General features: G+C 48.6%; 4 protein-coding genes; all 4 read right to left on the bottom strand.

The window, feature by feature from the left end:
* Positions 1 to 129: 129 nt before the first annotated feature.
* On the bottom strand, positions 130 to 3968 carry FFUJ_02362 (probable MSH6-DNA mismatch repair protein; the record flags this gene model as incomplete). XM_023574082.1 has 4 exons in its annotated part: positions 130 to 804; positions 852 to 3253; positions 3301 to 3463; positions 3519 to 3968. 4 exons carry the CDS (start codon positions 3966 to 3968, stop codon positions 130 to 132), a joined length of 3690 nt encoding a protein of 1229 aa, XP_023427504.1.
* A 1144-nt stretch (positions 3969 to 5112) lies between these two features.
* On the bottom strand, positions 5113 to 6703 carry FFUJ_02361 (probable exopolygalacturonase; the record flags this gene model as incomplete). XM_023574081.1 has 5 exons in its annotated part: positions 5113 to 5684; positions 5735 to 5935; positions 5984 to 6124; positions 6174 to 6264; positions 6314 to 6703. 5 exons carry the CDS (start codon positions 6701 to 6703, stop codon positions 5113 to 5115), a joined length of 1395 nt encoding a protein of 464 aa, XP_023427503.1.
* Positions 6704 to 7862: 1159 nt separating this feature from the next.
* FFUJ_02360 (related to multidrug resistance protein) lies at positions 7863 to 9478 on the bottom strand (the record flags this gene model as incomplete). XM_023574080.1 has 2 exons in its annotated part: positions 7863 to 8451; positions 8508 to 9478. The coding sequence occupies 2 exons, from the start codon at positions 9476 to 9478 to the stop codon at positions 7863 to 7865; spliced, it is 1560 nt and encodes a 519-aa protein (XP_023427502.1).
* A 421-nt stretch (positions 9479 to 9899) lies between these two features.
* On the bottom strand, positions 9900 to 10604 carry FFUJ_02359 (uncharacterized protein; the record flags this gene model as incomplete). XM_023574079.1 has 2 exons in its annotated part: positions 9900 to 10335; positions 10381 to 10604. 2 exons carry the CDS (start codon positions 10602 to 10604, stop codon positions 9900 to 9902), a joined length of 660 nt encoding a protein of 219 aa, XP_023427501.1.
* Between the last annotated feature and the right edge of the window lie 336 nt (positions 10605 to 10940).

Genomic DNA, 10940 nt, shown 5'->3' with positions numbered 1-10940 from the left:
ACAACTCTATCAGAGGTTGTCAGTCCGAATACATGCGAAAGTCGACGCCATACACGCCTTGCAAGATATCACCAATTCCTCTAGAAACCTATCCGTTCCTCCTTTGTTCCAAGTCTTAGTTTTGTCAAATTATAATGCCTCGATGGCATTGAGAAGAACATCCACTCCGGCGTCTCCCATCTCGCCTTTATCGCCGAGCAGTGCACCGATGTCGCTGAGAATACCCAGCGGGATGTAACATCCCGTCTTTGCCTTCTCAAGACTATCCTTAAGGCGGCTGGTGTGTTCCCATTCTTTGGCAGCGACTTCCGCGCGGTCGATGACGCGTGATGAGATACCGCACATGGCGGCGCAGTGCATACCGAAACTACCCTCGGCGACACCGTCTTCCAGCTTGTATAAGAAGGTAACGCGACGCTCATCATCATCAACGTGGATCTGCATTCTTCGTGCTCGGATCTCGGGATGGTTCTCAAATTCTGTCGCGAGAGAGTGGTAGTGAGTAGCGAAGTAGCCGACGCAGCCGATGTGAGTAGCGACGTGGTGAAGAACAGCTTGGGCGACAGCGACACCATCGTAAGAGCTTGTTCCACGACCGAGCTCATCCAAAATGACTAGTGATCGAGGTGTGGCTTCGGAGAGAATCTTCTTGGTCTCGGACAGCTCAACAAAGAAGGTAGATTGAGCGGCAAAGATGTTGTCGTTGGCACCGAGACGAGACATGATGCGATCGACGGGTGTGAGGCGTGCGAAAGTGGCAGGGACGTAGCATCCAATCTGTGCCATGATGACAGCGACACAAGACTGTAGTGGTTAGCATTGGGAAATGATAGGGAGAGGATAGAACTTACCATGCGAAGGACGGTGGATTTGCCGGCAGCGTTGGCTCCAGTCAACAAGTTAATCTTGGCCTGGTCACCACCAAGCTTGATATCGTTGGGAATGAAGTCGTCAACTGTGTTCATCATACAAGGATGTCGCAGTTCTTGGAAGTCAACAGTGCTTCGCTCTTCATCTACGAACTCGGGACGGCAACTTGGCTGGCCAAGTGAGGCGGATGCCTTGGCTAAGCTGACTAGACAATCCAGCTGGGAGATAATTTTGATGGCTTGCAGCCAGGTCTCATAGTCAACATCGAACTTCTGGAAGAATCGCGACGCAACTTCGCGTACGAGCTGCGAGTGTGTCTCTTCCGCTTCTTGAAGCTCTCGCACAAGTTGCGATAGTTCAGGGAAATACCATCGCTTGACGTCCTTTGTCGCTGACATTTGACGGAAAGTCGAGGGGACCTTGACACTCTTGGGAGCCTCCAACTGATAGATCTCCTTGCCGACGTCTGTAAACTTCAGGAGCTTGCACTTAAACTCCTTCTTCTTCTCGGCCAAGAGATCCTCGAGTTGCTGCTTTATCTCCTCGATACGATCGGAACTCTCGTCGAAATCCTCTTCGATACCACGCTCGGGAATGAGTAACTTCTCGTCGCGCGCCTTGCTACGATCAAATGCTGATCTCCAATAGCTCAAAGGCTCATCGAGGTTTGGCATCGACGAAATCAAGCGGTCGACGAGGCCATTGCCACCCTTGTAAGATCCCAGTAGGCTCATGGTGTACTCTATCTGCTCAAAGCCTTCCAGGACTTTGACAAAGTCCTCGGGTTTGCACGCCCCAGCGTGGATTCGGGAGATGAGTCGCTCCAGGTCGGGCATCTTGACGAGCTGTGAGGCGAATTGTTCGCGAACTGTCTGATCGGCATTGAGCATCTCGACAGCATCGAGACGTTCATTGATGCGATCAATGTTGCAAAGCGGGTGCGCGACCCATGATCGGAAGAGACGTTTTCCAAAGGGCGTGACGCACTTGTTAAGTAAGCTGAACAACGTACCCTCGGAACCGCCATTGACCGAGTTGGAGAAGACTTCAAGGTTGATGAGCGTTTGCCCATCCAGGATCAACGTTCCATTCTTCTGAATGGGGTTGTAGAGCTCGAAATTGCCCTGCGACAGCAAAGGTCTCTCAAGCTTGAGGAAGCGCAAGTATGAGATCAAGGCACCAGTTGCCGACATGGCCAAATCATCATCCCGTAGTGACTGGAGAATCTCGGGCCAAACCTCCTCGTCAGCATCTTCTGCCTTGAAGTAGCCTCCGCAGTCGAGTTCGCGACGGGTCTTATCCGCCTCCCAGAACTCTTCGCCTGGCTTGAGGTGCGTCCAGATGGTGGTTGGGCTAGTATTATTCTTGAGGATACGCAGTGCCTTGGTAGACAAGCGGGACTTCTCAAGAAGTAGTTCTCGTGGGCCGGTTTGAGCGATGAGGGTCTCAAACTTGGTCAAATCCACATCGTCCACAAAGGTGGAAAGGTAGAAGCGTCCAGTGGCAGTATCGGCAAAGGCGATACCAAAAGCAGGGAGATCGTCAACGACAGATTCCTTGATAGCGACACAGTAGGAGGCCATGTCATCTTGCAACATGCTACCGTCGACAAGTGTTCCGGCTGTAAGGATGCAAGCAAGCTCACGGGTGATAACCTTGTCGGCCTTCTTGCTCTTATCCTGTCGCTCGCGCATCTCCTTACCCAAGTTTGTCTCCATCTGATCGACACGAGCAACCTTGTATTGCTTGGCGATAAACTGGTTCACCCAGTGATCAAGCGAACTTTCAGGCACTCCAACCATGCGCATGTTGACCCGGTCTGTCATCTTGAAGTCGAACTCCTGATGACCCACGGTAGCATCGTTCTCGTATAATTCGTAAAACTTGCCCTTCTTGAAGAAGACAATCGTGTCCCAAAGATTTTGCTTGATCTTCCAGTATTGGGTCTCGAAAGGAGAGAACTTGTGCCAAGCAGCAGGGGGAATGTAAATTGTTCGCTTGTCGTACTCGGGATGGTCGGGCTTTCTCTTGTCTTTATCCATAATATTGGCAAGCCAAGGATACCTTTGATCGGGATCTTTGGTGTATGCCTTCTCCTTATACTTGGGATCCCTTATGGCCACTCTTTCAGCGGGCTTGACGACCGGTTGCTTATCGGTAGAGGCAGCATCATAGCTCCATTGTGAGGCCGTAGCGCCTCCCACATCATCCATCAGCTCATCCTCTTCAAGAATGCTATCCTTGATATCTATTTCGGGTTCGGGGATGGGCGATGACTTATTGGACCGTTTTCGGGGAGCAGCAGGCTTTGAGGGTCGCTTTCGCTTCTTGGAACGAGAGGTATCGTCGTCTGATTCTGATGCGATAAAGTCATCCATAGTGTCTGCAATCGTTAGAGTTGAGCAGTGAATCAGACACAGCGAGACATACCACTATCGTTTTCTTCTGCCTCTTCCTCCTCTTGTTCTTCGTAATCGTCCTCATCCCTAACAACCTGTCGTACTCTAGTTCTTCGACGCGAACTTGCGGGCCCGCCAAATTGGAAGGGCTCGTCTTCCTCTGAGGACTCGGCGTAACTAACAACCTTTTTGACCTTCGGGAGCGTCAGTGGCTGATCTGGATAGTATTTTGCATTCAGAGTTTCTCACCTTTCGAGTCGGACTGCTGGGGAGAGCGTCGTGATCCATCTTATTGGAGGGCTTCTGTCGCTCCGTTTCAGCTCGTGTCGCTGCGCATTCTTGGGCATTCTTTACCTTCATGGTCGAGTCGAGATTCTCCTGGGAGCTTGGGGGCTCAAGAGCATCACTATCAGGCACGGGGGTTGTTTGCTTGATGGCAACAGTTGGCTTGGGCTTAGACTTGGAGAGCGGAGTTGTCTTTGGCAAAGAATTTGCCTTCGTTGTTTCTTTCAAGCACGAGGATTGCTTGGTCGTGGGAGAGGCTTTTGCAAGCGGAGATGATGTGGGAGCGGCGGGGGAAGAGGGCGGTGCTTTTTGGAAGAAGGAAACGATTGAACGCTGCTTGGCTGAAGAAGTAGTGGCAGCCGGTTTGGTCGCTTTAGCGGGCGTTCGGGCCGCAGTTGATCGCTGGCTCGTCATGATGGTGAATGGCCTCAGCAGTGCGCAGCGATTAAATGTGCTAGGCAGGGCACCCGACAGGCGTGAATCAGGTCAAAGAGACGGTGGACAGTATTCTATGACGAGTATGTGTTGCTAGGCAAACAATCAGTAACAATTGACAAATAAACAAAAGTCTGGACGAAAAAGAATGGGTAGGTGATTGATAGAAGTTGAGGATGGTGGATGGGAGCTTCAGATTGGGAGAGTCATGTCTTTCTTAGATTGAGCTGGTAGTCGCGTCAAGTTAGTAATTTACAGGGTGCACGCGTCCTCACGCGTTAATTGGAAAGTGACAGCCCAGCAACCGAGTCTAGCGAGTATTTCGCACTGGGCAAGCACGTTTGGTACGCGGGGAGCGTTGAGACGCCCCACTTGCCGGCAGTTCTTATCGCAACCCAATCAGCATTCTCGTCGTGATCAGATGCAAGAACTGCTAACTTACCCTAGATCATCTGCACATCTTGTCACGTCGTGAACCACAGACACCGAGTCAAAGACTGTTCAATACAGTGAAAGGCTTCCTCGTACTCTGATTTTACGCCCTTCACTGAGCGACTGTAAGCTGATAATGTTAGCAGTGCTTCATTATTGCTCACGCACATCGATTCTTGCTTTATAATATTTGAGGAACTAAGATTGTCCATTTGCACGATTTCGCTGCGTGAGTATCTGCCTTCAACTTGTGATATGCCAAACGATATTTGATTTTTTTTACCGGATCACAGAACCGACGCTATATCAATCCATACTACAGAACAATCTGACAATTGAATGTGCCTCCTAGTTCCGTAATATCGTAGATCGGTTGCCAAGATTGACTCGCTCAAGGTATACATCCGGATCAATCATAGTCACCACAACCCTCAAACACGTCCTATCAACCACCTTGACCATATTAATGGTCGATTCTTTCTTTCTCATGATTGAAACATTTCTAGCTCTCTTAGAGCTTATTTCACAGAATGTGAATGGAGTTATCATCAGTTACTTGCACTAACCTACATAATTTCATCAGATAGCACAATCAAGTACCAGGCACTGTTTCAAAGTCAAAGTCAAAGGCCAAAGCCACTTCAATATCCTATTTATCATACAGCACTAATTACCTCAAACCCCTCATCTCTTAACCGTTGAACTTTCTAACCTTGAAAGGGCTCACAGAAGCCTGAGGCGCAACACACTTGTTCGCCAAAGCAGCCTTACCCGCGGCACTAGTAGCACTGACACAGTCCACACCAATATCCTTAACACCATCACACAAGAACACAGGGTCTCCACCACAAGGAGTCTTGATGTTAAAGTCCTTGAACTTGATGTTCTCACAGACAGCATCCTTGCTAGTCGAGCAAGTCAACCTGGCAACAGCGTTACCATACTTGCCGGAGCTGTAGCCGGTGAAGTTGTCGAAGAGAACGTTGGTGATGTTCATGCGAGAGGGGTACTGGGCGCAGGTAGTGGCGTTGATGTTGAAGTAGCACGAGTCGATGAAGGCGGTGTACTCGTTGTTGCCGCCCCAGAAGTTGCGGAAGGTCACGTTGTCGATGAAGCCGTAGCCGATGTCAGGGCCGGCCCAGGTCTTGAGACGGGCGCCGTGCTGGCCGTTGAGCATCCAGACGTTCTCGATGACGACATCCTTGACGAAGGACATCTCGCCCTTGTACTGGCCAAGAGAACCGATAGACTGACCGTGGGTGCCTGATTTCATTAGTCAAGGCTTTGTGACGCGAGAAGTGAAGTGAGCTTACCGTTGCAGTACATGGTGTCGACATGGACGTTGGTGGCGTTGCTCTTGGGGGAGAAGCAATCATCGCCAATGTCAACCCAGGCACGCTCGACGTTGAGGTTCTCGACGTTCAGGGAGTCAAAGAAGTCAGTGTTCTTGGGAAGAGCAGTGGCGTTGGTGGAGCGAGCAGTGCAGATGACGTCCTTGAAGGAGATGTCCTTGGCTGCAAGGAATCAGTACACGATCATCAGGACTTGGTTGGGTTCCTTACAGGTGACGACAAAGTTGGTCCAGCAGGGAGAGTCCTTGAAGTGAACTCCCTGGATGTCCAGGTTGGTGGCGTTCTGAGCATAGAACAGGATAGGTCGGAGATAGGCGTTGGTAGTGTCGAGAATCTCCTTTCCGGCAAACTCTGCATAATATTAGTATAAAGTCTAAAAACTGTTGAGTAAGAAACATACCGTTCCACCATCGCTGACCGTTACCATTCAGAACACCCTTTCCGTAGAGCTTGATGTTCTTGCCACCCCACTTCCAGAACATGATCGAGTTCTACAACCATTAGTCTAAACCCATTCATCTTGAAATTTCAATGATATACCTGGAAAGGATGCTTATAAGCATTCTTCTGCCAATACTCAGTATCATTGGTAAACTTAATCTCACCCTCAAGATGAACATGAACATCATTCAAAAAGGTGAGATCAAGGGGCTTTCCAATGACAAAGGTCTGACCCTTGGGAAGATACAAAGTACCTCCCTTGTTCGCCTTCTTCAAGCCCTTGTAGAACTCTGAAGAGACATCATCGTGGTCGTTCTTACTATGTCTGATAGTATAGACCTTGCGATGACTTCTCTTGACGGGGAGTTCATAGGGATGCTTGGCACGGAACTCTTCAATGCTGCGAGGAACACCGGCAGGAAGGTCGATGGCCTCGGCGAGAACGCCAGCGAAGAGGGAGAGGGTTGAGAAGAAGCTCGAGACCTTCATTGTGAGAAAGATTGACGATGGAGAAGATGAGTTGGCTTGAGGATCAGAAGAAAGGAAACATAGGGATGTTTAGAGGTTTTATATACAGAGAGTGGATGATCATTTCGGAGGTACTCCCGGATACATGACCCCCAGGCCCCAGCATCTCAAGCGGGACTAAACTGCATAGTAGCTAGCTACCTTAGTTTAATGGCCCTCGTCTCATGTCAAAAAAGTTAGCAAACCCCAGATTGGAAGTGTCGTTTTCGCTAACAGAGCGTCGTCTGCTCTGGCCCTCTGAATAAGCTTGTTCCCAGCGGGCGCCTTCTCATTCGTGGACTGTAAATTATCCGCGGCTCAGAGTTCCCGTGGAGCTGTATTTCCCCATTCTTAGCGGTAGATCACCCCGCCCCCATCGACGCTGGGAAGAAGGTAATTCCCCCGCAAACCCCAACGTCAAAATTCGAGGGGGGCAACACGACCCGGATCGACTGTTTGAGAAGCGGTGTCATTTTCTTTTACTGTTAAATTCAAGGATCTGGGTTTTGGTGAAGGGTTCGTGATCTTGGGGTGTTGGGCGGTCTGGATGCACGTGCGGCTGGGCCTGACCCTGTCATGCGTGGGTTTCAGAGTTGTAATTAAACTTAAGGATAAAGAACTAAGGATAAAGAACTTTAGATGTAACCCTGGTAGGACCGACTTATCTACGGACGGACATCATGCGAGACTGCGGAAGACTGGTCTAGAGTTTGACTGAGGATAGAGTTAATTTCATCATGTACAGGTGCGGCGCAAGATGGACCGACAAACGCTTAGATGTATTCATATTAGTGAAGTTAGAGCTGGAGGACACATTTTTCTTACTTTCACGGTGTCACAAAAATAGAGATATCAAAATTATGCTCGTACTTCTATGGCTAGGAGAACTAATAGTGAACGATGCATCTCTAAAGTCTGTGATAGTCAAGCAAAGAGGGCTTTGTCCAGGTCTTCAGCCTTGCTCTGTGCTCACAAGACGTACAAGTCCTTGGCTTCACTATCTCGTCAGGGGAATGCGATCAAAAATCGATAATCTCTACAGCTATGAATGTAGTGTATTCTGATCCGCTAAACATCTATGAAACAACTTTTGTAGCTCCAGATTCAGTCACAAATACCCAGAAGCCAAAATCCAGGCGCATTACTCCATGTTCTGCCCAACATCCTTCTCCCAGTCTCTCTGTGCTTTCTCATCAGCCGTCAAATCAGCCTCACCCGAGTGCATTTTCACCGTGACGAAAATCAACGCTACTCCAGTACCAGTCCAGAATCCAATCTGACATTGACTTGTTGCATCAAGATTTTCGGCACCATTGATGTCCTTTTGTGCCAATGTTGCCATCTCAACAACACTCAGCCAAAATGCCATGCCTAGGTAGAGTAGGCTGGTGACCAACAAACTTCCCACTGCCTGAAGATGATTAGGAAGGGATGTTGAGATGATGAAGTTGGTGATATTGAAGGTGATGTCTAATCCAACTATTGCAAGGATCATGGCGGGGAAGATGAACACCCAGGGGAGGAATGTGTTTGATTCTCCGCTGTTGGGGATGATTGAACAAAGAAGCGATGAGCCGAGGAAACCAAGGCAGAAAATGATCAGGAGCCGTCGTCCGTTGAGGATACGAAGAACAAAGCCGCCGACAAGAGCAAGGATGAAACCGCCAGCTGCGAGAGGAATGAACCACGAGGTGGTCAGTAAAGGTCCAATATACAGGACTGATTCGATGCTAAGAAGCATGGATGTTAGCTGAAATTGGTATTTGGTGGACGGGGCAGGACTTACTAGAAGCTAGCGTAGAAGAGAACCAGACTGAAGGATCCGTAAGACACGAAAAGTGCAACGACCAATCGACTCATGTATTTCGTATTGAAAACCTCTGCTGGCACAAGAGGTTGACTGGCCCTCCATCCCTCAATGTGAACAAACAGCGCAAGACCGATGATACCCAAGATCAAGGCTACATAGCCCTGGGGCGCATTTCCTCCATCAGTCAATGCATACACCACCAATGCAAGCGCCGGTACAACGGTAATCGTACCCAGCCAATCCATCTTCAGGTCAGGCAGTGGATCTCCATGGCTCTTTGGAATAGTGAAAAGGCCAGCGATGCAGATACCCGCACAGAAGAATGCACCAATGAAGAAAAACCATTTCCATCCAAGGACCTGGGCAGACAGTGAACCAAAGAAGATTCCAGAGTAGAAACCGATACAGGAAAAGGCTCCAAGAATGCTGAAAATAAGAGTGTTTCGTGGACCAGGACGATAAATGCGTGACATGATAACGACACCAGACGGCAAGAAAGCTGAAGTCCCTAAACTCTGCATTGCTCGACAAGCGATGAGCATAGTAGGATTCTGACTGAAGCCAGCAATGATGGACCAGACAATTAACCAAGCATGACCAGCCAGAAAGATCAACCTTCCACCGTGAATCTCAGAGAGTCTGGCGAAAGGAAGGATTAAAACAGCAGTAGTAAAATTGATGACAGCAGCCGGCCACGTCCTAGTCTCATGCGAAGTATTCGCTAATGAAGACAAAATGATGTTGAAACCAGAAACAAAATACTCGCTAATAGCTATCGAACCCGCGACCGTAAAGATGAAGCCCAGCTCCGATGAGAGATTTGAGAAACATGCCGGGCGGTGTCGATCTATAGGATGGAGTTTTTTCTGATGGAATGATGAGGGGCCGCGAGGAGCATTATGTTCTTGGTCGAGGACACCGGTTGGAGTGGTGCCTTTCTCAGTCATACCGTGGTAAAGATGAAGATTGGGTTGTTCTGATGGTGGTGACAAAAGATTCGGGTGGTGTTTTCGCTAAGTTATAGCGTTTTTTTGGTTGTGGATTCTGGATCCGCTGTTGTTGGAACACGGGGATGGAGATAAGACGGGCAGAAGTGGAGAAACCTGCAGTTTAAAACAACTTCGGCGGTGACTGACGGAGTTGTGACTCTTACTCCTCGCTATGTTAGAAGGGAAGAGCTGAAAAATTGAAAATCAAATATCCAGAGAAGGTGACCGAAAGTCCGAAATCTGACTTTGCCCAAGATGCAATATTCCTCGAAATGATAGTAAGTTCGTAAGTAAAACTGAGGATTGACAATGACTATTCGATATTCTGATCAATGCCATCAACTATGTGCGAATTCCATCTCATATAAGCATGTAGTCCTCAAGCCCTCTCAAGATGCTGGCAGCTTATCGCAAAGCTATAAATACTCGTACAACCCTCCAGCCCTTCAATACTCGATGCTGCCTCTTTCCAACCATCTGTCTGACGATAATCCCCCCATGCTTCGGAATGTCCAATAAAACACATGAGAACTGATCTGGGCTTTCCGGCTTCACTTCTCGCTGGAAAGTCGTTCTCTACGCCCCAGGCGTGAGCTACTCTAGCATTATCAGGGAAAGCTTGTCCGAGAATCTTTTGAATCTTTGACGAGAGAGTTTCTTTCTTTTCGTCTGAGATTTCTTGGGAAAAATACGCAAGTGTGATCTCAGTGAGAGGAGACCTAAGAACATCTGAGGATGGAACCATCTTGATATGTCTAGAGAACTCCCCATACGTGCAGATCTTGGGAATGTCTTTGACTGCATCAGCGCCGTATCTATGCCAGTTAGCTCCTTTACTACAAATGAAGTATAAAACTTACTCCTCAGCAAAGCGCCGATGTTGCTCAATCGACTCAAAGTCGAAAAAGCACCATATCTTTAATGAATCAACTGACTCTAAGCCCCAGTAAACTCTTTGTGGACCCCCAGGCTTGCTGATTACAGTCTTCCAAGCGTCAGTCAGAATTTTACCTTCTGGAGTGGTATGGTCCATGATATTCATGTTGGGCTTGATGCCCATGCAGCCGACTTCGGTCACGGTCATTGTGTAGATGGCAATATCACGAAAGTTCCGCGAGGTATGCTAATCATAGTGGTTTCGGCCTCCTTTGTAATTATTCTCAATCTTGCTGCCTGGAAGATTGCGACTATCCTTATTGATACCTTGTATCTCGCTGCCTTGTGCTCAATCAAATTATGCAACTGTCTGACAGGCTGGTGGCTCTTCTGCAGATTGCTTGCCCAAAACGTCCGACCTGTCCGCCAACAACCAGGTCGGATACTAAAGGCAGCAAATTTCTAACATTTGACGCGTCATCTAACCCCCTTTAGCCACCTGCTGTAAGCGGGAGATAGCCGGTATGAATCGATCTGACAATGG

Source organism: Fusarium fujikuroi, chromosome FFUJ_chr03, assembly GCF_900079805.1.
Source record: "Fusarium fujikuroi IMI 58289 draft genome, chromosome FFUJ_chr03".
Classification (NCBI taxonomy): domain Eukaryota; kingdom Fungi; phylum Ascomycota; class Sordariomycetes; order Hypocreales; family Nectriaceae; genus Fusarium; species Fusarium fujikuroi.
This window is presented reverse-complemented; position numbering and strand designations above follow the sequence as displayed.